Source organism: Nerophis ophidion, linkage group LG13, assembly GCF_033978795.1.
Source record: "Nerophis ophidion isolate RoL-2023_Sa linkage group LG13, RoL_Noph_v1.0, whole genome shotgun sequence".
NCBI lineage: Eukaryota > Metazoa > Chordata > Actinopteri > Syngnathiformes > Syngnathidae > Nerophis > Nerophis ophidion.
In genome coordinates this window covers 59,664,977-59,688,556 of record NC_084623.1, presented here as the reverse complement: position 1 = coordinate 59,688,556, position 23,580 = coordinate 59,664,977, and the positions used below count along the sequence as shown (strand labels likewise).

General features: G+C 42.4%; 1 protein-coding gene across 2 annotated transcripts in view; it reads right to left on the bottom strand.

Moving 5' to 3' along the window:
• gmps (guanine monophosphate synthase) overlaps positions 1–14,059 on the bottom strand; it is a 43,604-nt gene extending 29,545 nt beyond the window's left edge. For both annotated transcript variants that reach the window (XR_009809342.1, XM_061919318.1), the window contains exons 1-2: positions 13,820–14,059; positions 549–721 (exon numbers count right to left, since the gene is read on the bottom strand). Coding sequence is in view for 1 of the 2 variants with exons in the window: in XM_061919318.1 (XP_061775302.1) it covers positions 549–721; positions 13,820–13,846 (200 nt within the window). In the remaining variant the exon portion in view is untranslated. The remainder of the gene's footprint in view (positions 1–548; positions 722–13,819) is intronic.
• Positions 14,060–23,580: the final 9,521 nt, after the last annotated feature.

Below are 23,580 nucleotides of genomic sequence, written 5' to 3'. Positions count from 1 at the left end.
TCGTGAGTGTTGATGACACAGCTTTGCAACACTTGATATTTTAGTTTCAAGCAGGTTTTACTCAATATAGGTCATAAAATCTGAGCAACAAGCTGTAATATCTTACTGAGATCATTTAGGACCAAAACACATAAAACAAGTAAAACACGAACATAAAATCTGCTAAGAGAGAAGAATGATCTTATCAGACAGAAAATAAGCAAATATCACCCTTATTTGAGATATCTAATCTTACTTAGATTTCAGTTTTTGCAGTGCATCCAGCTAAGCAGGAGGCTTTGGAGGGGAAGGAGCGAGCGGGTGTAGTTATGCAGGAGCGTAAGTCAGTTTCAAGTTCCTGTTGTCAACATTATGACCTTTCAGGGTCTCACCTGCTTACTTTATCAAATTATTGGTGTATGGAAGAGAGGTAGATACACACAGTTTGAAAATTCAACCTCTTCCACATAGATGGTCTTGACTTATTAGATTTGGTCTTGGCTGCTTACACCTGACCAAAGGAACCGCACCGAGAGTACTAGTGTGAGAGCACATGGTCACATGCCCACCTGTATCCTTGTTCTCGAATGGCAAAGGCAGGGGTTTCCAGGGGGAGGATCTCCGAGCGTATGCACAGCTCCCGCACCCGCCTGTCAATCACCTTGCCGTACTGAGCTCCGGCATCCAGGATGGCCACGGCTCCCTCATACGACCCATTCTGCTCCGCGTCGCTGGTCGGCAGCTGAGGGGAGTCAGAAAATGACATCTTTTATTACTTTGGGCCAAAACATGTCCATTAAATGCAAGGTCTTCATGAGTATTATTATTAGGGATTGGACGGTTATTGCCCCCACACACTTTTTCTACAAGGAAGGATTAATGATCTGTTATTGAGGCTATTATACATTGCAACGCAGGTACCTGGCCGATTGAACCATAGACATGTTCTAAGGGTACGCAGCATGGAGCGCTAGCGCTGACGAGACGCGAGGCCGCCATCTTGGAGTGGTGATCCACTCCACTCAGTGCAATTCATTTGGCAGGAGAAATGAACTGTCAGCGCATTTAATTCATCTTAACTCACTGAATACCACTCATTTTCACACGCTTTTTTGTCATACCTAGAGCTATGATAAAAAGGACACGTGTTTTATTATTCATAGTTGGCTTAACAGTAATAGAATATGACCAGATGTCTGAGATCAAAACTGGGAATATAATCCCAGAGAAGTGGGAAGAAAAGCTATTTTTAAGTTGAAGAAAAAATATTATTACTTTATATTATATATATATATATATATATATATATATATATATATATATATATATATAATATATATATATATATATATATATATATAAACCTCTTCAGATCTGCTTTTAACCAGTGATTAGTGTTCTGTGTCTTGTAATGTCCTGTCTTGTAAATGTACAGTATTATGTATTTTACAATGTACTGCTTTTATATTTCCTGTAATTTATATTATTATTTTGAACTGTTTCATACTATTTTTCTTATCCTGTAAAGCACTATACCAAATACAATGTACTAATATTATTATTATTATTATTATTATAATATACACATGCATATATCCTACATAAAAATTGGGTTGGAAAGCTAGACTAAGTTTAGATTTGTATAATACTGTATAGCCACTGTCCATCTGATTGTCTAGTTAGCTAAAATATTACACAATCTGGACTGTGGTCCTAACATTATCCACTCTTGGCTTTTACAATCTTGATCTTCATCATTTATTTCAACTTTATATTATTCAAGTATGACATTTTTAAATGTAGTTAATTTAATTGACAAGCAATTCTATTATGGTCATACTTTTGTTTGCTAGCGGTTTGCTCCTTCTCAACTGTGGTAATATTCTTTTCACAAAATACAACCAATGGTACGTTCATGTTTTTTGATTGATTGATTGATACTTTTATTAGTAGTTTGCACAGTACAGTACATATTCCGTACAATTGACCACTAAATGGTAACACCCGAATAAGTTTTTCAATTTGTTTAAGTCGGGGTCCACGTTAATCAATTCATGTTAAATCTTACTTGTGAAAAGTAATTCCCCGATTCCTATTTTCAACAGTCTGCTCAGTTGAGCAGGAAAACGCTGAACACCATCTTTGTTTTCTTCCTGTCAACTGTCAATTTAGCATCTTTGTTTTCTACCTGTCAACTGTCAGTTTAGGCTGCTCTCCGGCTCCTCATCACCACTTCAAGATGGCTGCCCAATTTCTCACGTCACAGCAGCCAATGCTGCGTCTACTTACAAGATGTCTATGGATTGTGCCTTCAAAGTGTACTCAAAGGTCGCAACAACAATAGCAGCAGCAAAAACTTCTATTACTACAACGGGGGCATAATGAGCAACAATTCAATGCAGTGATAACCACGTGATCCCAAAACCCTCCATTCCGGAGGACTGCGGCTTATGCGTCTCTCCCTCTACTATATAATAGGGTTGGACAGGACATATAATCACATTTTGATTTTTTATCATAATTGTAAAAAACGATTAATGGGCCACGCAACGTGCATGCAAATTCCTAATCTTGTGACAGTGAAACGTACGAGTAAACATGAGTGAAAAAAGAGCACATCTACTAAAAGTTTGGGATCTCACCATGGTTGCAACTTAGTATTTGACACAGTTCTTAGCTTGCCTATTCATTCACAGACAAAAAAGATAGTGATTGTGTAAGGTACTTTTTTGAAACTTCCAGTATATTTTTTTGGGGCGCAGTCAGACTCGACAGAGTCACAGAATTGGCCAATTAAACAACATCAAGTCGACTATTTACTCGTCACACTCAGAATAACAGCACACTTCCCCCTTCACATTAAAAGCGCTGTGCCCAACGTCGGGTCTGACTGCGCCCAAAAAAATATACTGGAAGTTTCAAAAATGTACCTTACACAAGCATAAGACATTTTATAAATGTTGTTCTTTGACTTCAAACATTTGTCAAAATGGTCCAAAGATGTATTGCACAAACACATGTGAGGATTTTTGCATTGTTTATAACACAACAAGCGCACACTCTATGGTAGTACATTAAGTCTAAAAAGGTAAAAAAACAAAAAACGACATTTTAGATCATTAAAATGGAAAAACTGAGTTCTCTGTATTATATTGTATTGTGACTTGATTTTTTAGCGTTACTATTATTATTTTACTTGTTTTAATTTTGAATTTATATCTGTCATTTTAAAATATATTTAAAGTTGATTTGTGGTGGTACAATATATACACGTTTTTAAATTATTGACATCCATTGTTCTTTAAATTATATTTAAAGTAAATTTTTGGTGGTATAATATATATAATTAATGAATATTCGTGTTTATATCCGTTGCGCTTTTAAATTATAACTACAGCATCTGCAGAGCTAATAAATATCTTGTGGCATGCCCAAGGGATCAAAACTGGAATTAAAATTGTTCAATATTAAAATAAACAACATTTGTACAATTACAAAAGACTTACAGGTAGCAATACTTGCAGATGAAACAACTGTATTTTGTTTAGGAGAGAAGACACAGAAGCTAATACAAATAACAGAAGTTAACAAATTAAAAAGATGGTTTAACAAAAACAGACTCTTTGCATCTCAGCGAAACTAAAATAATATTTGGTAACAGCAGAAGGGAAAGTCAAACACAAAATAGACGGAGAAGACATTGAAAGTATAAAGTAACACATATTCATGTATGTAGTAATAGACGATAAAATAATCTGGAAACCTCATGTAAAGTATACAACATGAAGTAGCAAGAAACAATAATGAATAAAGCAAAACTATTTTCGGGACCAAAAATGACTCCATATTCTCTACTGCTCGCTAGTGTTGCCATAATTCCAAAAGTACACTTCATTCACTAACTGTGTTGCAAAAAGATCAGTTAGAATTATTCATAATGTTGGATATAGAGAACATACACTTTATTAAATCAAAATGTGCATTTGCACACAACTAAAATGATGTACGAAGCAAACTATAACTTGCTGCCCTACAATGTACAAGAATTCTTCTCAACAAAAGAGGAGAAATATCACAGAGGAAAATCTCATTTAAAACACTTGTATGCACGTACAACACTTAAGACCTTTAGCATTTCAGTATATGGAATTCAATTATAGAATAGATTAAGCAAGGAAATCAAACAGCACTAACATGATTCAGTTTAAAGAGACTGTTCAAACTACAAGTGTTCACAAAGTACAAAGAAGAATTATGATAAACATCTGAAAACATTTTAAAAAAGAAAGAGAGAAAGATGACTAAGTATTTCATAATTGTGTACTTATGGTATATTGTTTTGTTTATGCACTGTTCTTTTACAAACAGAACAAAGAAATGTGATAAAACTGCTATGAGATTTGTGTTTATTCTTTTATATTTTTTAAAGTCGATTTTTGGTGGTATAATATATACTCGCTTTTTCAAATTATTGAACATTTGCGTTATCGTGATTTCTATAGCAGTCGAGATAATTGTGATTATTGCCACAGTCGTCGTGCCGTTGTATAAACTATTCATACTTTATTTCAATTTTTTTTAAATACCAATAATTCTTCATTTTAGTATCTTACTACTTGGCTTGACTGAGGACCACTCGGACTTCATTAAAGCTGCTCTTATGAACCACACGTGAGATCCACTGACAGACCAGCTCCTAATAAAAACTCCTCAGCACGTCCGTGGAATCACATGCAACTCACAAGTTAGGAAATTGACTTATTGGACTAATCCATTGCTAAACTATAGAAGATGCCATGGCAGGGCAGGGCTGTTCTAAATGTGAGCCTGGGAGAAAGGGATCACTCCACGCCAGAGCTGGGAAAATATTCTGACATGGGGGGCCAAATGGAGAGAAAAAAAAATGTGTATGGGGGGCCAATGTGTATGTGTGTATAAATGACATGAAAACGTTTAGCTGTAAAAGTCTACTGTACAGTATGTGTGTTTGGGTCCCTTGTCCGACAGAGTTCTAAAAAACTTATGACAGACCACCTCAAAAAAACGGAATGGAATTTTACAGTTTTTACTGAATGGGACACCTAAAAAGTACATAAAAATAAAGAAAGTAGGATTTACAACATCAACTATGAACCATAAAACACTGAATATGAACATCTGTTACTTTTCTGTATTCTGTGTTATATGTTGCACAATTGCGCCAAGTAAAATTCCTAGTCTGTGAACCCGTTCTCAAACAATGGCAATAAAAAGTCTTCTGATTCTCAGACCAGCTCCTCCATAGACATCTTTTACAATCAAGCAAAACAACAAAAATGTAACAAACAGCAAAATATGAATGCAAAGGGTAATAAACATCTACAATATCATATATTACCACGTAAAAAACTTGCTTCCGCATCTGTTATTGAAACACGCGTTTGGGGCTGGCTGCTCTGAAAATAAACCCCGCCCACTCCGCCTTGTTCCTGGTCTGAGCTGCTGTGACGTCCATCCATCCATCCATTTTCTACTGCTTATTCCCTTCGGGGTCATGGGGGGGCGCTGGTGCCTATCTCAGCTACAATCGGGCGGAAGACGCCGTACACCCTGGACAAGTCGTCACCTCATCGCAGGCCCAACACAGATAGACAAACATTCACACACTCGTGACATAATTACCGTAAAAACTACTAAAATGCTCAAAAGCGCAGTTCAAGACTTACGGTAATTTAAAAACAGCACTGCAGATCATAATGGCGGCTAAAGTTTTGATGTTAAAGGTCTAAAAAAAACTATGTAGAAGGTCCAGCAGGCCAGATTGGAAGTCTTAATGGGACGCATGTGAACCAGGTTAACTCCACACGGTTTACTTGCTAACTACAGAAAGTTTAGGAGCTAAATAGAGGGAAACTAGCTTCGCAAGTTTGAAAATATGTGCTCTTTATTTCTGAAGCTGTTACGCCTCCATTGAAGTCTTCTGGTACTTTTGAGTCTTATAATTTGGTAGTCTTTGGGTGGTGATTGTCAGAATAAAAAAGGCACACCAGTGCTGGCAAAGTTGTACTCAGCATTTTGAACATTTTGAAAAAGATATTAAGTCCCCTCTGCAACATCTCCACCTATTGATGCGACTGCACAACCAGAAGCTCCGCCATTGAGGTTATTCAGGCTGCAGTCAGCATCGAGATCAGTCCATGTCCTCATACACACACCCAACGGATTCTCAGGCATAACCCAGAAGACTTTTGGGGGTCCAACCACCGTTTGACTTTGTTGTCTCATAAGGATTGTTAGAGGAATATTTCACTATCTTTCAACAAAATGAAATAAGTTAGTAGCTTTGGCTTTCGTTATGCTTGAAGAGATAAACACAAAGATCTCACTTTCTTTCTCATCCATACACACATTATTCTCACTTGTTTTATTGGTGTCAGGATGTACTCGTTGCGGGAAGTGAGAGTTGAGAAGAATGCGGGTGAGCCCGACACACACTCCCAATTATCTTTCAGTTTCGATCTCCAGCAAAAGTAAACAAAAGCACGTGAGGACGGCAACCATTTTAGAGAATGCTCCGAACTTTAGTAGGTACTTTTTGTTTACAATAAATTACTAATCTTCAATTCGAGTCACCTCATTATTTCAAGCAGCCTCAGACCTAAAGAACCCGGGTGGACTCTTCCCTCCTGAAAGGGAAGGTCCTAATAGGATCTTTGGAAAAAAATGTGCAAGAAATAAAGTGCATAATAGGAAACCCATTCTTTATTTTGTCTTACACTAGAAGGCTAAGGCAGCTACACAACAAATCAAGTTAACATTGGTAATGAACCATTCACACATTTTTAACCTACTTTTACTTACCATTTCATGGTCTCCTCTATTGCCATAAATAGGAAAATCCAGGATATCGCACTTAAGCCCCAAATGTTGAGAATGCAGCGAGGGATACTAACTACACTCAATCTGCATCTTGGCAACTTTGCAGAAGACGAGGGACCAACTCTCGTGGTTGCACTTTACAATTTGGAAAAAGAAATAGTGGGTAATTACAATAGTCATTTCCAGGAAGTGGAAAGTGTGGTAGTCAATTTGGGAAGGCACTGAGGCTATTTAAAATTATGGCCTGATACTAACAGTTTGCAGAAAATTCCTAAAAATACTAGAATACTCCCAGAGGAACTTGGCAGATACTTGCATGACATTTTAAACCCCCCCCCAAAGTGGACACGGGACTTTATTTAATACTGAAATGTGTAACCCTGAAAAAATAAACCAAAAACAAAATGTCCACTACAAAGGATACTGGTTATCAAAGAGAGAATAATAGTGAAGGACCGGTGTGCCAAAAAAAAGCTACCAGTTGCATAATTTGATAGCGGTGTCTGCTAAAAAATGCAAAATGCAAAAACAACTTTTGTTACTTATTGGTTGCTGGTGACTAATAGTGCATTTAAGATCTACACAAGTCTTGAAAATGTATAATCAAAGCGCGGAGGCATTGAAGAGATATTATCAAAACAATCTTACCTTCCTGCCTACTTCTTCCAAATGGTTAGATTGCAATTTAAAAAAAAAAAACATTGTCAGCAGATTATCTAAGTGTGGTACAAATCTACTCAAACTCCCTTTTCAGTCAAATGCGCGCACATCTGTAGTGTAGATCAGTGGTCCCCAACCTTTTTTGCACCGCAGACTGGTTTAATATTTTCAGGGACCATCATTCCACTTGTGCAAGATAAATGCAGCAAAAAAAAGTGCATGAAAAATACAAGTCAAAAGAACGCTGAATTAGTGGGAGCCCTGGGCTGGTTTCTTTGCAGTGAGATGCAGATGGAAATCAGCCTTTGCTACAATCTGTCACATGTATATTTCATATGTCCATTAATGTGCATTGTGTCATGTCACAAAGCTAGAACAAATGGCGACTTACTATGAGGAGTGTTATTGTACATCTATAAACAAGCTTTTTGTTGTGTCTAGGGGGCCAGGCAAAAGTTACGCCAGAGAAAATGCAGTCCTTTATAAATTATTTAATGTTTCTCTGCGTCACGGACCGCTACAGGTCACCCGGACCGGGGGATGAGGACCACTGGTGTAGATAAAGTGGCCAAGATAGACTGGAAGAAGGAAACTGCTGTTATTGGTTGTATTAATCAACTGAGGACACGATTCAAACCTCCAGTCTAGAAATAAGAAGTGCGTTTTTTTTTCCGGAATTGTGAATTTCACTGTCCTCGAGGGTGCATGAGAGTTTGCCCAACCAGTCTACATGTGCTTCGTGGACTTGGAGAAGGCATTCGACCGTGTCCCCCGGGAAGTCCTGTGGGGAGTGCTCAGATGGTATGGGGTATTGGACTGTCTGATTGTGGCGGTCCGCTACCTGTATGATCAGTGTCAGAACTTGGTCCGCATTGCCGGCAGTAAGTCGGACACGTTTCCAGGGAGGGTTGGACTCCACCAAGGCTGTCCTTTGTCACCCATTCTGTTCATAACTTTTATGGACAGAATTTCTAGGCGCAGTCAAGGCGTTGAGGGGTTCTGGTTTGGTGACCGCAGGATTAGGTCTTTGATTTTTGCAGATGATGTGGTCCTGATGGCTTCATCTGGCCGGGATCTTCAGCTCTCACTGGATCAGTTCGAAGCAGAGTGTGAAGCGACTGAGATGAGACTCAGCACCTCCAAGTCCGAGTCCATTGTTTTCGCCCGGAAAAGGGTGGAGTGCCATCTCCAAGTTGGGGAGGAGACCCTGCCCCAAGTGGAGGAGTTAAAGTACCTGGGAGTCTTTTTCAAGAGTGAGGGAAGAGTGGATGGTGAGATGGACAGGCGGATCGGTGCGGCGTCTTCAGTAAGGCAGACGCTGTATCGATCGGTTGTGGTGAAGAAGAAGCTGAGCCGGAAGGCAAATCTCTCAATTTACCGGTCGAGCTACGTTCCCATCCTCACCTATGGTCATGAGCTTTGGGTTATGACCGAAAGGATAAGATCACGGGTACAAGCGGCCGAAATGAGCCTCCTCCGCCGGGTGGCGGGTCTCTCCCTTAGAGATAGGGTGAAAAGCTTTGTCATCAGGGGGGAGCTCAGAGTAAAGCCGCTGCTCCTCCACATGGAGAGGAGCCAGATGAGGTGGTTCGGGCATCTGGTCAGGATGCCACCCAAACGCCTCCCTGGGGAGGTGTTTCTGGCACGTCCGACCGGTAGGAGGCCACGGGGAAGACCCAGCACACTTTTGGAAGACTATGTTTGGCCCGGGAACGCCTTGGGATCCCCCAGGAGGAACTGGACGAAGTGGCTGGGGAGAGGGAAGTCTGGGCTTCCCTGCTTAGGCTGCTTCCCCCCCCTGACCCGACCTCAGATAAGCAGAAGAAGATGACTGGATGGATGGATACTTTTAATTACCGGCTCTGTGCCAATTATTCATGGCAACGGAGGAGACAACGAAACAGTAAGTATAAGTACGTTAAAACATGTGAATAGTTCATTAGCGACAATAGCTTCATCTGTTGTGTAGTTAGCTTAGCCTTCTAGTGTAAGACAAAATAATGAATTAGTTTCCTATAAACAACTTAATTGAACGGTGCCTTTTGTGTTCGGCAATGGACGACTAAGTTATATAATCCGTTACTGCGTTAGCGATGTCGCTCGTGGCGTATTTTGTAGCCTTTAGCCTCTATTGTTCATAACTCAAAGCAGGGCTGGTGCAGTAGAGTAATTTTACGATATGGAATAGAAAAGCCTTTAATGGTCAGTCAACATACACACGTATACGTCCAGGACCTAGCATTAGAAAATTAGACTGGACAGAAGTTCAACCTGTATAGTTCCAGACCTGTAAGTCAGCCGGGCTTCCATCCTCGCATTCATCCGCCCACATCTTCGCCTCCTGCCTCCGTGCCGACTACAAAGCCCGATATAGCTGACCCGGCTATATCGCCTTGGACGTTGTGTTGTGGCGGGAGTCACTCAAAACGGATGTCCATAGTGCACAATAAAAGCAAGAAAGCTCAAAACGACAAAACATTTCTGGCGGGTGGGAGCGAACGCTTAGTCAGAGTAAGGGGGCGTGGTGATCAGAGGTTAATTTGCATCCGACAACTCCGCCTCTCAAACAAGCTCTTTTGATAGGGAGAAAAAAAGTGGCTTGAAAATAGTTTTTTTTTTAAAAACAAAATCTATGCAAATGTTTCCTCAAAGAACCACCATTGCAAGTTTATGTTTCGAAACACCCATTTGGACGTAGAATAGCTAAATATTTTTACTTATTTGCATTAGAATAGGACAGGATATACTTTGTTTGTCCCACAATGGGGAAATTATGTCTCGGCAGAGCTCATATAAAACGTCCACAACAAATTACAAAAACATGAAAAAAAAGGAGGGGAACGTCAAAGATCACAAAGGACATAAAAGACATTAAAAAAAAAAAGCACAAAGCTGATGCAACCAAGTCCCATTTCTACATACAGCTACAAAAGTAAAACACTTATATTAAGATGGGTAGCACATTCTGACAGGCATGGTAGGTCATCAAATAATGCTCCCACAAGCGCTTATTGCCGTAGGTCCTCGGTGCGCACACACCCTTCTAGATACCAGCTCCCTGGTCCTCGTGGTGCGTTCCATTTGCCTGGGAAAGTTGGAAGTCGGAGCTGGGAATGATGTCCCTTCTTCCACTTACAATGTTGGAAATGGAGACGGCCACAAACACCAGAGATATTTTTGTGCTCGCCTTGTCTGAATATAATCAACTTGCGGAAAAATACTCTTTCTGCGACTTTCACACACGGAGGATGAAGAGGAAACTCAGTTGCTATTGTAAGCGATGCAGAATGTGTATTATTGTTTACACTCTGAGCAGCCATCTTTGAGGCAAACTCGGGGCGGTGAGAACGCTCCTAATTTCCCAGGAGGAAATCCTCGACCTCGGAGGTTGAAATTCTTACTTAAAATACCCGACTTCCCAGTACAAATGGAGCCTAGCCTCTAAAAAGACCCCCTTTTTAGACCAGTTGATCTGCCGTTTCTTTGCTGCTCTGCCCCCCTCTCTTGATGCGCTAGCTGTCCAAAGTCGGGACCCAGGGTCAACCGCTCATCTGTGCATCAGTTGGGGACGTCTCTGTGCTGTGGACCTGTCTCCACTCAAGATGATCTACTGCTGGCCCCAATATGGACTGGACTCTGACTATTATGTTAGATCCACTCTGGACTTGACTCTCACACTATTAACTAGATCCAATATGGACTGAACTCTCACTATAATGCTAGATCCACTATGGACTAAACTCTCACACTATTATGTTAGATCCACTATGGACTGGACTCCCACATTATGTTAAATCCACTATGGACTGGACTCTCACTATTATGTTAGATCCACTACGGACTGGACTCTCACTATTATGTTAGATCCACTACGGACTGGACTCTCACTATGTTAGATCCACTACGGACTGGACTATCACACTATTATGTTAGATCCACTATGCACTGGACTCACACTATTATGTTAAATCCACTACGGACTGGAATCTCACACTATTTTGTTAGATCCAGTACGGACTGGATTCTCACATTATTATGTTAGATCCACTATGGACTAAACTCTCACACTATTATGTAAGATCCACTATGGACTAAACTCTCACACTATTATGTTAGATCCACTACGGACTGAACTCTCACAGTATCATGTTAGATCCACTATGGACTGGACTTTCACATTATGTTAGATCCACTATGGACTGGACTCTCACACTATTATGTTAGATCCACTACGGACTGGACTCTCACACTATTATGTTAGATCCACTACGGACTGGACTCTCACACTATTATGTTAGATCCACTATGGACTGGACTCTCACTATTATGTTAGATCCACTATGGACTGGACTCTCTATTATGCTAGATCCACTACGGACTGGACTCTCACACTATTATGTTAGATCCACTATGGACTGGACTCTCACACTCTTTGTTATGGTGCCTTGAGCAAGTGTTTTCCTAAGTTTGGCTTATAGGAAAAACCCAAATTCTAATTATTTATTTATTTATTTTATACCGGGAATCCACAAGGTTTCCTAAGCAAAAGTAACTCTAGAACACCACTATGACTAATAACACACTTGGTCACCGGGAACAATGGTATTACATTTGTGGAAACAAACTATCACACCTGGTGACGTTGATAAAAAAAGTGAATTTTACTTACAGTTTGAGACACAGACTAACAGGAAATAAAAGAGATAGCCAGTCTGTTAGCATGCTAAGTTAGCAGTGTGTCAATATAAGATATACTGTAATGACTGTTAGCATGCTAGCAGGCTAAGTTAGCAATATAAGATATAGTGTAAGCACTGTTAGCATGCTAGCAGGCTAAGTTAGCAATATAAGCTATAGTGTAAGCACTGTTAGCATGCTAGCAGGCTAAGTTAGCAATATAAGATATATTGTAATGATTGTTAGCAGGCTAAGTTAGCAATATAAGATATAGTGTAAGGACTGTTAGCATGCTAGCAGGCTAAGTTAGCAATATAAGATATAGTGTAAGGACTGTTAGCATGCTAGCAGGCTAAGTTAGCAATATAAGATATAGTGTAAGCACTGTTAGCATGCTAGCATGCTAGCAGGCTAAGTTAGCAATATAAGATATAGTGTAAGGACTGTTAGCATGCTAGCAGGCTAAGTTAGCAATATAAGATATACTGTAATGACTGTTAGCATGCTAGCAGGCTAAGTTAGTAATATAAGATATAGTGTAAGGACTGTTAGCATGCTAGCAGGCTAAGGTAGCAATATAAGATATAGTGTAAGCACTGTTATCATGCTAGCAGGCTAAGTTAGCAATGTAAGATGTACTGTAAGGACTGTTAGCATGCTAGCAGGCTAAGTTAGCAATATAAGATATACTGTAATGACTGTTAGCATGCTAGCAGGCTAAGTTAGCAATATAAGACATAGTGTAATGACTGTTAGCATGCTAGCAGGCTAAGTTAGCAATATAAGATATAGTGTAAGGACTGTTAGCATGCTAGCAGGCTAAGTTAGCAATATAAGATATAGTGTAAGGACTGTTAGCATGCTAGCAGGCTAAGTTAGCAATATAAGATATAGTGTAAGGACTGTTAGCATGCTAGCAGGCTAAGTTAGCAATATAAGACATAGTGTAAGGACTGTTAGCATGCTAGCAGGCTAAGTTAGCAATATAAGATATAGTGTAAGGACTGTTAGCATGCTAGCAGGCTAAGTTAGCAATGTAAGATATACTGTAAGGACTGTTAGCATGCTAGCAGGCTAAGTTAGCAATATAAGATATAGTGTAAGCACTGTTAGCATGCTAGCAGGCTAAGTTAGCAATATAAGATATAGTGAAATGACTGTTAGCATGCTAGCAGGCTAAGTTAGCAATATAAGATATAGTGTAAGCACTGTTAGCATGCTAGCAGGCTAAGTTAGCAATATAAGATATACTGTAATGACTGTTAGCATGCTAGCAGGCTAAGTTAGCAATATAAGACATAGTGTAAGGACTGTTAGCATGCTAGCAGGCTAAGTTAGCGGGCTATGCTAAACCCACGCGGTGATTCCATCCAGAGTGTCAGGTACAACATAAATCACACTATTGGTGGACATTTGTGTTAAATACACATTAGCCTGAGTGAAAAGTAGACAACATGGCTATGATTTAGCGCACACGTTAAGCGGCAACAGAACAACATTCCTGCGCCTGTGCTCTAATGTTACTCAACTTTAAACACGCTGCTGAATGTGTGATCAAACTACTGCTAGTTACGATTAAAATACTGCTAGTTATGATTAAAATACTGCTAGTTATGATTAAAATACTGCTAGTTATGTCACTGACCTTGCTGTCTCCGTTGCACATAGCCATGGAGGACTGCCGGGCGGTGGAAGGAGAGCTCCCCCGTTTTGCTTGGCTTGTCGTCGGTCACGGAGAGAGCGAGAGAGTCGGTGTTGAGCTCCAGAGTTAGTTACGCTGCTGGACTTGCATGCTGCTGCCTTTTTGTGGCTCTGCGGACTGTCTCCTCCTCTTTTACGCTGCTGCTCACTCGCTAAAGTGTGGCTTGCAAAAAAAAAATGTTTTACCGGAAATCTCCGAGGTTTCTTCGGCAAAAGTATATGCATACTTATATATAGACAGACACACACTTCCATCCATCCATCCATCCATTCATATATATATATATATATATATATATATATATATATATATATATATATATATATATATACATACATATACATAAAATGTTAGTTTTTAGTTATTATTATTATTATTAATCACAGTGGTGTTTTGAGTGTTACTTTTGCAGAGTAAACCTTAGGTATTTCCGGTATACAAAAAAAAAGATATTACCGTATTACCTTGAATTGCCGCGGGGGCGCTAATTAATTTAAAACCTCTTCTCACTCCTGCGCTTACCAAAGGCATGCGGTAAAAGTAAGCATGCGTTAATTATTTTAAAAGCTCTTCTCACTTCGGCACTTACCAAATGCATGCGGTAAAAATTTGAGTGTGATGTAAGCTTGGACCTTAAATCCCACTAAATAGCTCTTAATCTTCTTCCCTTTATGCGATTTCAAATTACCGGTATTGAAATCAGCCTCTTCCATTTTAAAAATGATAACAGGGGAAGTGTCACTCGTGACGTCACGAGTTTGACCAGGCGGTAATACGAAGCATGCGCTAATTATTTTGGGAAGCGAGTTTGACCCTGCAGTATATATTCAAGGAAATACAGTAATTCATTATTATTTTTTGAGCAATGACAGTTTGTGTTTTTTCCTGACCAAATGCATGTATATGTCCATTCATCCATCCATTTCTACCACTTATTCCCTTTGGGGTAACTGGTGCCTATCTCAGCTACAATCGGGCAGAAGGCGGTGTACACCCTGGACAAGTCGCCACCTCATCACAGGGCCAACACAGATAGACAGACAACATTCACACACTAGGGACCATTTAGTGTTGACTATCAACCTATCAGGTGCATGTCTTTGGAGGTGGGAGGGGCTTATCCCCAGGTGCATGTCTTTGGAGGTGGGAGGGGCCTATCCCCAGGTACGTGTCTTTGGAGGTGGAAGGGGCCTATCCCCAGGTGCATGTCTTTGGAGGTGGGAGGGGCCTATCCCCAGGTGCATGTCTTTGGAGGTGGGAGGGGCCTATCCCCAGGTGCATGTCTTTGGAGGTGGAAGGGGCCTATCCCCAGGTGCATGTCTTGGGAGGTGGGAGGAGCCTATCCCCAGGTGTATGTCTTGGGAGGTGGGAGGAGCCTATCCCCAGGTGCATGTCTTTGGAGGTGGGAGGGGCCTATCCCCAGGTGCATGTCTTTGGAGGTGGGAGGGGCCTATCCCCAGGTGTATGTCTTGGGAGGTGGGAGGGGCCTATCCCCAGGTGCATGTTTTTGGAGGTGGGAGGAGCCTATTCCCAGGTGTATGTCTTGGGAGGTGGGAGGGGCCTATCCCCAGGTGCATGTCTTGGGAGGTGGGAGGGGCCTATCCCCAGGTGCATGTCTTGAGAAGTGGGAGGGGCCTATCCCCAGGTGCATGTCTTGGGAGGTGGGAGGAGCCTATCCCCAGGTGCATGTCTTGGGAGGTGGGAGGAGCCTATCCCCAGGTGCATGTCTTGGGAGGTGGGAGGGGCCTATCCCCAGGTGCATGTCTTGGGAGGTGGGAGGGGCCTATCCCCAGGTGCATGTCTTGGGAGGTGGGAGGAGCCTATCCCCAGGTGCATGTCTTGGGAGGTGGGAGGGGCCTATCCCCAGGTGCATGTTTTTGGAGGTGGGAGGAGCGTATTCCCAGGTGTATGTCTTGGGAGGTGGGAGGGGCCTACCCCCAGGTGCATGTCTTTGGAGGTGGGAGGGGCCTATCCCCAGGTGCATGTCTTTGGAGGTGGGAGGGGCCTATCCCCAGGTGCATGTCTTTGGAGGTGGGAAGAAGCCGGAGTACCCGGAGAGAACCCACACAGTCACGGGGAGAGCATGCAAACTTCACAAAGAAAGATCGGGATTGAATTTAGGACTACTGACTGCTTTTTGCTCATGTTTGGGAGTAGGAGGCTAAGTTTGGGCTTCAGTATGTGTTGTCTTAAAACCAGGGGAGACAGGACCTTCTCTGTGGTCGGTCCTAAGCTCTAGAACACTCTGCCCCTCCATATTGGAACTGCTCCCACAGTGGAGTGTTTTAAGTCTCGTTTTAAGACCCATTTTTATTCTCTAGTTTTTAACACTACGTGAGTTGTGTGGTCCTCTGTGTTTTAAAATGTTGATTTTCTATTTACTGTTTTAATTGGTTTCACCCTTAAAATCTCTTTTAATCATATTTAATTTATATTGTTTTTATATGTATTTATTTTTATTTTTTGTTTTTATTCAGTCATTGGTGGAGCTCAGGATAGTATTTGAATGTTGTTTTTAATATTGTTGTGCAGCCCTTTGGAAACATTTTGTTGTTTAAACAAAGTGGGTTGGATTGGGTTACAGGTGAGGTGATACATCACATTGAAGGACACCAGCATGGGTATACAGTGTAAGAAAGCCAGAAATACTTGACATTAAGTCATGGTCCAAGTCTTGGACCATGACATAATCTGGTTTTGTTTCTGTTTTGTTATTACAGCCTGTTTTGTATTTGACATCTTTAGTTCCTGGTTGCACTTCCTGGTTTGTTTCGGTTGCCTAGTTACGCATTTAGTTACTTTGTCTTGTTATATTCTTATTTTACTGTTATATTGTTATTCCCATTGTTTTAATTTTTTTTGTAATATTTCTCTATTTTGTTTCCTTTTAAACCCCCATTATTTACTTTTTACTTTTTTCTTTAAATTGATCTCAACTCTGTACACTGCTGCTGGAATTTTAATTTTCCTGAAGGAATCAATAAAGTACAATCTATCTATCTATCTATCTATCTTTAGTGTCACCTGTTTCTGGTTTTTGATCACGTGCACCTGCCCCTGATGATTTCTGCCTGTCTTTGTTTGCCTTTCGTTCTCGGACTATAGTTTGCCTCACGCAACAGATGACGTCTCATTCCCGCATTGTGCTAAAGTACTTTTCTTATTCAATTAGCTTCCAGGCTATTTTGTTTATTTCCTTGTCCCTAGTTTAGATACTTGCACTTTCTGTTCTTTCTAGCTCCTATGCTAAGTTCTGCTGGTTTGTCTATAGTGCCTTATGCAAGTGTTTTTGTTATTAGTTTGTTTTTGTCGTCACAAATAAATCCTCATTCCTACTTTTACGCTGTGTTCCATCTCCGCTGCACCACGAGAATGCAAACACCCGCCACCATGCCACCCAGACGTCACACATTAGCTCCAATAGCTATATCTGTGGATTACTATTTCCATTCTAAAAGTTATGTATTCATATTTTGTGCAATATTTCATGCGTAGATACACTAATGTTAGCTTTTTGGTCCAATTTTGCATGCGTAAATACGTCCGTTATTGCTAACTACTGATGTAATTGGACAATGTGCAATAATAGCAGCACTTTAACTTGCTCGGCCAAAGCAGATGTGTATTTGTTTTCATTCAGCACAATTATTATATGCAACCATTCTGCCTTATGCACTATAACTCCTATGGTCACTTTGTTCCTGATGTGCCCTGATTTTAGGTCATCAACCTGTCGCGGACTGCAGATGCAACCTGGCTTTTGGCTACCATTTGGCACCTTTACATTTTATATGTTTATTCACGTGCATTGTCCCATGTAAGAAAGATGTAACAAATATAGCAAACAGCGACTTCCTATCAGGAGTTTTCTGATGCATCGATGAACAAGTTTATTGGTGTGTCTGCTGGGACTGGTCAAAGTTAAGTAGGAGAAAATGCGGTCGGTTATAAATTATGGTAAATTATGGTATTGTAAATTATGATTCTCATTCCGGTCGAGTGTGAAGCGACCGGAATGAGAATCAGCACCTCCAAGTCCGAGTCCATGGTTCTCGCCCGGAAAAGGGTGGAATGCCGTCTCCGGGTTGGGGAGGACACCCTGCCCCAAGTGGAGGAGTTCAAGTACCTAGGAGTCTTGTTCACGAGTGGGGGAAGAGTGGATCGTGAGATGGACAGGCGGATCGGTGCGGCGTCTTCAGTAATGCGGACGTTGTACCGATCCGTTGTGGTGAAGAAGGAGCTGAGCCGGAAGGCAAAGCTCTCAATTTACCGGTCGATCTACATTCCCATCCTCACCTATGGTCATGAGCTTTGGGTCATGACCGAAAGGATAAGATCACGGGTACAAGCAGCCCAAATGAGTTTCCAGGTCTCTCCCTTAGAGATAGGGTGAGAAGCTCTGCCATCCGGGAGGAACTCAAAGTAAAGCCGCTGCTCCTTCACATGGAGAGGAGCCAGATGAGGTGGTTCGGGCATCTGGTCAGGATGCCACCCGAACGCCTCCCTAGGGAGGTGTTTAGGGCACGTTTAACTGGTAGGAGGCCACGGGGAAGACCCAGGACACGTTGGGAAGACTATGTCTCCCGGCTGGGTTTCCCTGCTTAGGCTGCTGCCCCCGCGACCCGACCTCGGATAAGCGGAAGAAGATGGATGGATGGATATAAATTATGGAATGTCTCTGTGCGGCCCGGTTGCAAATGCGTCACGGCCCGGTGGTTGGGGACCACTGCTCTAAAACATTGCAGACAAATGCCGCTTAAAGTTGTGTAAAAAATAAAAGCCCAAAAACGTTGAATAAGAATCCATGTTGTATTTTGTTGACCTCGGCCGTCCCCACCTGTAAATAAACACCTGCTCTGGGTGAGGTGACACAACTTGAAGAGTCAACTTGGAATTCCTCCCACATCAGGCACATGGTTGAAATGCACTCTGACCGATACACGTAAACTTTATATCACGCGGGGGTCACCGTAATATTTTCCAAAGCATTACAATGTATGGACTTGTTTAACCTTCAGATCTCCCCTCAGGTTTGGTCCCAGAGACCCGGTTGGGTCTCAGTCAAAAAATGTTAAAAATATGTATATATATGTTTTTGTAACACTTAAAGCTCTCAAGATCAACTTCAGATCTATATGTCGATATAAAGTTATTATATTTTTTATGCTTAATGCCATTTTTGTTAAAGAAAACCCTGTTTTTAAGGCAAAACCACAAGTAAAGTGAATTATATTTATATAGCGCTTTTCTCTAGTGACTCAAAGCACTTTACATAGTGAAACCCAATATCTAAATTACATTTAAACCAGTGTGGGTGGCACTGGGAGAAGGTGGGTAAAGTGTCTTGCCCAAGGACACAACGGCAGTGACTAGGATGGCTGAAGCGGGAATCAAACCTGCAACCCTAAAGTTGCTGGCACGGCCACTCTACCAACCGAGCTATACCGCCCCACAAAATTTGCAACACATTTCCCCCCAAAATATTTCAAAGTGTAATATTTGATGTGAGCTTTAAATAAGTCAATCATTCACAACAACATGGATTTTGATGCATTATTATTTTTTAGCTAATGACAGTTTAAAAAAAAATCCCTGCTAACATTCTCAGGAATCCAAAAAAGTCCCACCCATTAAAGTGTTCAAATAAGTCCTAAATTATTTTTAACTGTTTTTACTTCAATCTCTAGCTCAACATCAGACCTCTCTCTTTATTATAAGTACTTATTATTTGGGGGGTTTGTTTGTTTTATGTCCTGTTTGTCCGAAAAAAAAAACAAAGTTCTGTATGGCAAACAGAAAATATGCAAGGTTTTTCAACAAAAAGATATAAAAGTGTAATATTTTGTCTGTTTGCTGGACTTGAAGACCAGCATGTCCTCAAAGACTCTGCAGGTCTCACATGGTTCCAATCTAGCTGCTCCTCATGATCACATGCTGACCTTCACTTGCCCTCAGACTCATCACATGCCAGCAATGTGACAAAGAACACCAGAACAACATGCTGATCTACGTTACCTCTCCTCATGCTCCTCTGACTTGGAGAACATCTCTGCTGGAGAACACCTGTGCTGGAGAACATCTCTGCTGGAGAACATCTCTGCTGGAGAACACCTGTGCTGGAGAACACCTCTGCTGGAGAACATCTCAGCTGGAGAACATCTCAGCTGGAGAACACCTCTGCTGGAGAACACCTCTGCTGGAGAACACCTCTGCTGGAAAACACCTCTGCTGGAGAACACCTCTGTTAGAGAACATCTCTGCTGGAGAACATCTCTGCTGGAGAACACCTCTGCTGGAGAACATCTCTGCTGGAGAACACCTGTGCTGGAGAACACCTCTGCTGGAGAACATCTCAGCTGGAGAACACCTCTGCTGGAGAACACCTCTGCTGGAAAACACCTCTGCTGGAGAACACCTCTGCTGGAGAACACCTCTGTTAGAGAACATCTCTGCTGGAGAACATCTCTGCTGGAGAACACCTCTGCTGGAGAACATCTCTGCTGGAGAACACCTGTGCTGGAGAACACCTGTGCTGGAGAACATCTCTGCTAGAGAACATCTCTGCTGGAGAACACCTGTGCTGGAGAACACCTCTGCTGGAGAACATCTCAGCTGGAGAACACCTCTGCTGGAGAACATCTCTGTTAGAGAACATCTCTGCTGGAGAACATCTCTGCTGGAGAACACCTCTGCTGGAGAACATCTCTGCTGGAGAACACCTGTGCTGGAGAACACCTGTGCTGGAGAACATCTCTGCTGGAGAACATCTCTGCTGGAGAACACCTGTGCTGGAGAACACCTCTGCTGGAGAACATCTCAGCTGGAGAACACCTCTGCTGGAGAACATCTCTGCTGGAGAACACCTCTGCTGGAGAACATCTCTGCTGGAGAACACCTGTGCTGGAGAACACCTGTGCTAGAGAACACCTGTGCTGGAGAACATCTCTGCTGGAGAACATCTCTGCTGGAGAACACCTGTGCTGGAGAACACCTCTGCTGGAGAACATCTCAGCTGGAGAACACCTCTGCTGGAGAACATCTCTGCTGGAGAACACCTCTGCTGGAGAACATCTCTGCTGGAGAACACCTGTGCTGGAGAACACCTGTGCTGGAGAACATCTCTGCTGGAGAACATCTCTGCTGGAGAACACCTGTGCTGGAGAACACCTGTGCTGGAGAACATCTCTGCTGGAGAACATCTCAGCTGGAGAACACCTCTGCTGGAGAACACCTCTGCTGGAGAACACCTCTGCTGGAGAACATCTCTGCTGGAGAACACCTCTGCTGGAGAACATCTCTGCTGGAGAACACCTCTGCTGGAGAACATCTCTGCTGGAGAACATCTCTGCTAGAGAACATATCAGCTGGAGAACATCTCTGCTAGAAAACATCTCCGCTAGGGAATATCTCTGCTGGAGAACATCTTTGCTGTGAAATATCGCTACTGGGGAACATGTCTGCTGGAGAACATATCTGCTGGAGAACATATCTGCTGGAGAACATCTCTGCTGAAGAACATCTCTGCTTGGGAACATCACTACTGGAGAACATCTCTGCTAAGGAATATCTCTGCCGGAGAACATCTCTGCTGGAGAACATCTCTGCTAGGGAATATCTCTGCTCAGGAATTTCTCTGCTAGAGAACATCACTGCTGAATAACATCTCTGCTTGGGAACATCACTACTGAAGAACATCTCTGCTAGGGAATATCTCTGCTGAAGAACATCTCTGCTAGAGAACATCTCTGCTGGAGGACACCTGTGCTGGGGAACATCTCTGCTGGAGAACGCTGATCAGGATTGGCATTCCGGAGTGGACTAGAACTTGGTTGTCAGTGCACTTAAAAAGGACAGAAAATGTTCCTTTTTGGTACAAAGCTGTTGAAGAAGAGACACAAAGTATAAACAGAACAGGAAGAGGGTGGGAGGTGAACAGGGTCAACATGGAAGAAGGAGGAGGGAAAAAAGCAGATCCCAAACTAAACTCCTATGAGGAGGGGGGCTCAGTTTGAGACCAGCAAAACCCCTCAATCAACAATAAGCACATGAGAAGACAACAACTGGCTGCATGTTATGTACATAAGCCTCGGCTCTTAACATGTTTTTATGTTTGACATGGTGGGAGAATGATCAATAGTACAAAACCCCTTAAATTGATCCATCCATCCATTTTCTACCACTTGTCCCTTTTGTGGTCGCGGGGGGTGCTGGAGCCTATCTCAGCTGCATTTGATATCTTTGTTAAAGTTAAAGTTAAAGTAGCAATGATTGTCACACACACAGTAGGTGTGGCCTAATTATTCTCTGCATTTGACCCATCACCCTTGTTCACCCCCTGGGAGGTGAGGGGAGCAGTGAGCAGCAGCAGTGGCCACGCCCGGGAATCATTTCTGGTGATTTAACCCCCAATTCCGAGCCTTGATGCTGAGTGACAAGCAGGGAGGTCATGGCTCCCATTTTTATAGTCTTTGGTATGACTCGGCTGGGGTTTGAACTAACAACCTGCCCATCTCAGGGCGGACACTCTCACCACTTAATACATCCATCCATCCATTTTCTACCGCTTGTCCCTTTTGAGGGTTGCGGGGGGTACTGGAGCCTATCTCAGCTGCATTCAGGTGGAAGGAAAGGCGGGGTACACCCTGGACAAGTCGCCACCTCATCACAGGGCCAACACAGAGAGACAGACAACATTCACACACTAGGGACCATTTAGTGTTGCCAATCAACCTATCCCCAGGTGCATGTCTTTGGAGGTGGGAGGGGCCTATCCCCAGGTGCATGTCTTTGGAGGTGGCAGGGGTCTATCCCCAGGTGCATGTCTTTGAGAGTGGGAGGGGCCTATCCCCAGGTGCATGTCTTTGAGGTGGGAGGGGCCTATCCCCAGGTGCATGTCTTTGAGGTGGGAGGGGCCTATCCCCAGGTGCATGTCTTTGGAGGTGGGAGCGGCCTATCCCCAGGTGCATGTCTTTGAGAGTGGGAGGGGCCTATCCCCAGGTGCATGTCTTTGGAGGTGGGAGGGGCCTATCCCCAGGTGCATGTCTTTGAGAGTGGGAGGGGCCAATCCCCAGGTGCATGTCTTTGAGGTGGGAGGGGCCTATCCCCAGGTGCATGTCTTTGAGGTGGGAGGGAGCAGGAGTAGAACCCACGCAGTCACGGGGAGAACATGCAAATTCCACACAGAAAGATCCTGAACCCGGATTGAACCCAGGACTACTGAGGACCTTCATATTGAGAGGCACATGCACTAACCCCCTGTACCACCGTGCTGCCCCACTTAATACATTTAAAGTGATTTACGTCGCCCTTTTTGTCTTATTTATTTTTTTTATTATTTAATTTTATAATTTTTTTTTTATTTTTAATATTAGTATTTACTGCAAAGATGTGGCGACTTGTCCAGGGTGTACCCCGCCTTCCGCCAGATTGTAGCTGAGATAAGCACCAGCGCCCCCAAAGGCAATAAGCGGTAGGAAATGGATGGATGGATATTATTATTTATTGATATTTAATACTCTGTCTGTATTTCAATCAATCAATCAATCAATGTTTATTTATATAGCCCTAAATGACAAGTGTCTCAAAGGGCTGCACAAACCACAACGACATCCTCGGTAGGGCCCACATAAGGGCAAGGAAAAAAATCACCCCAGTGGGACGTCGACCATGATGACTATGAGAAACCTTGGAGAGGACCACATATG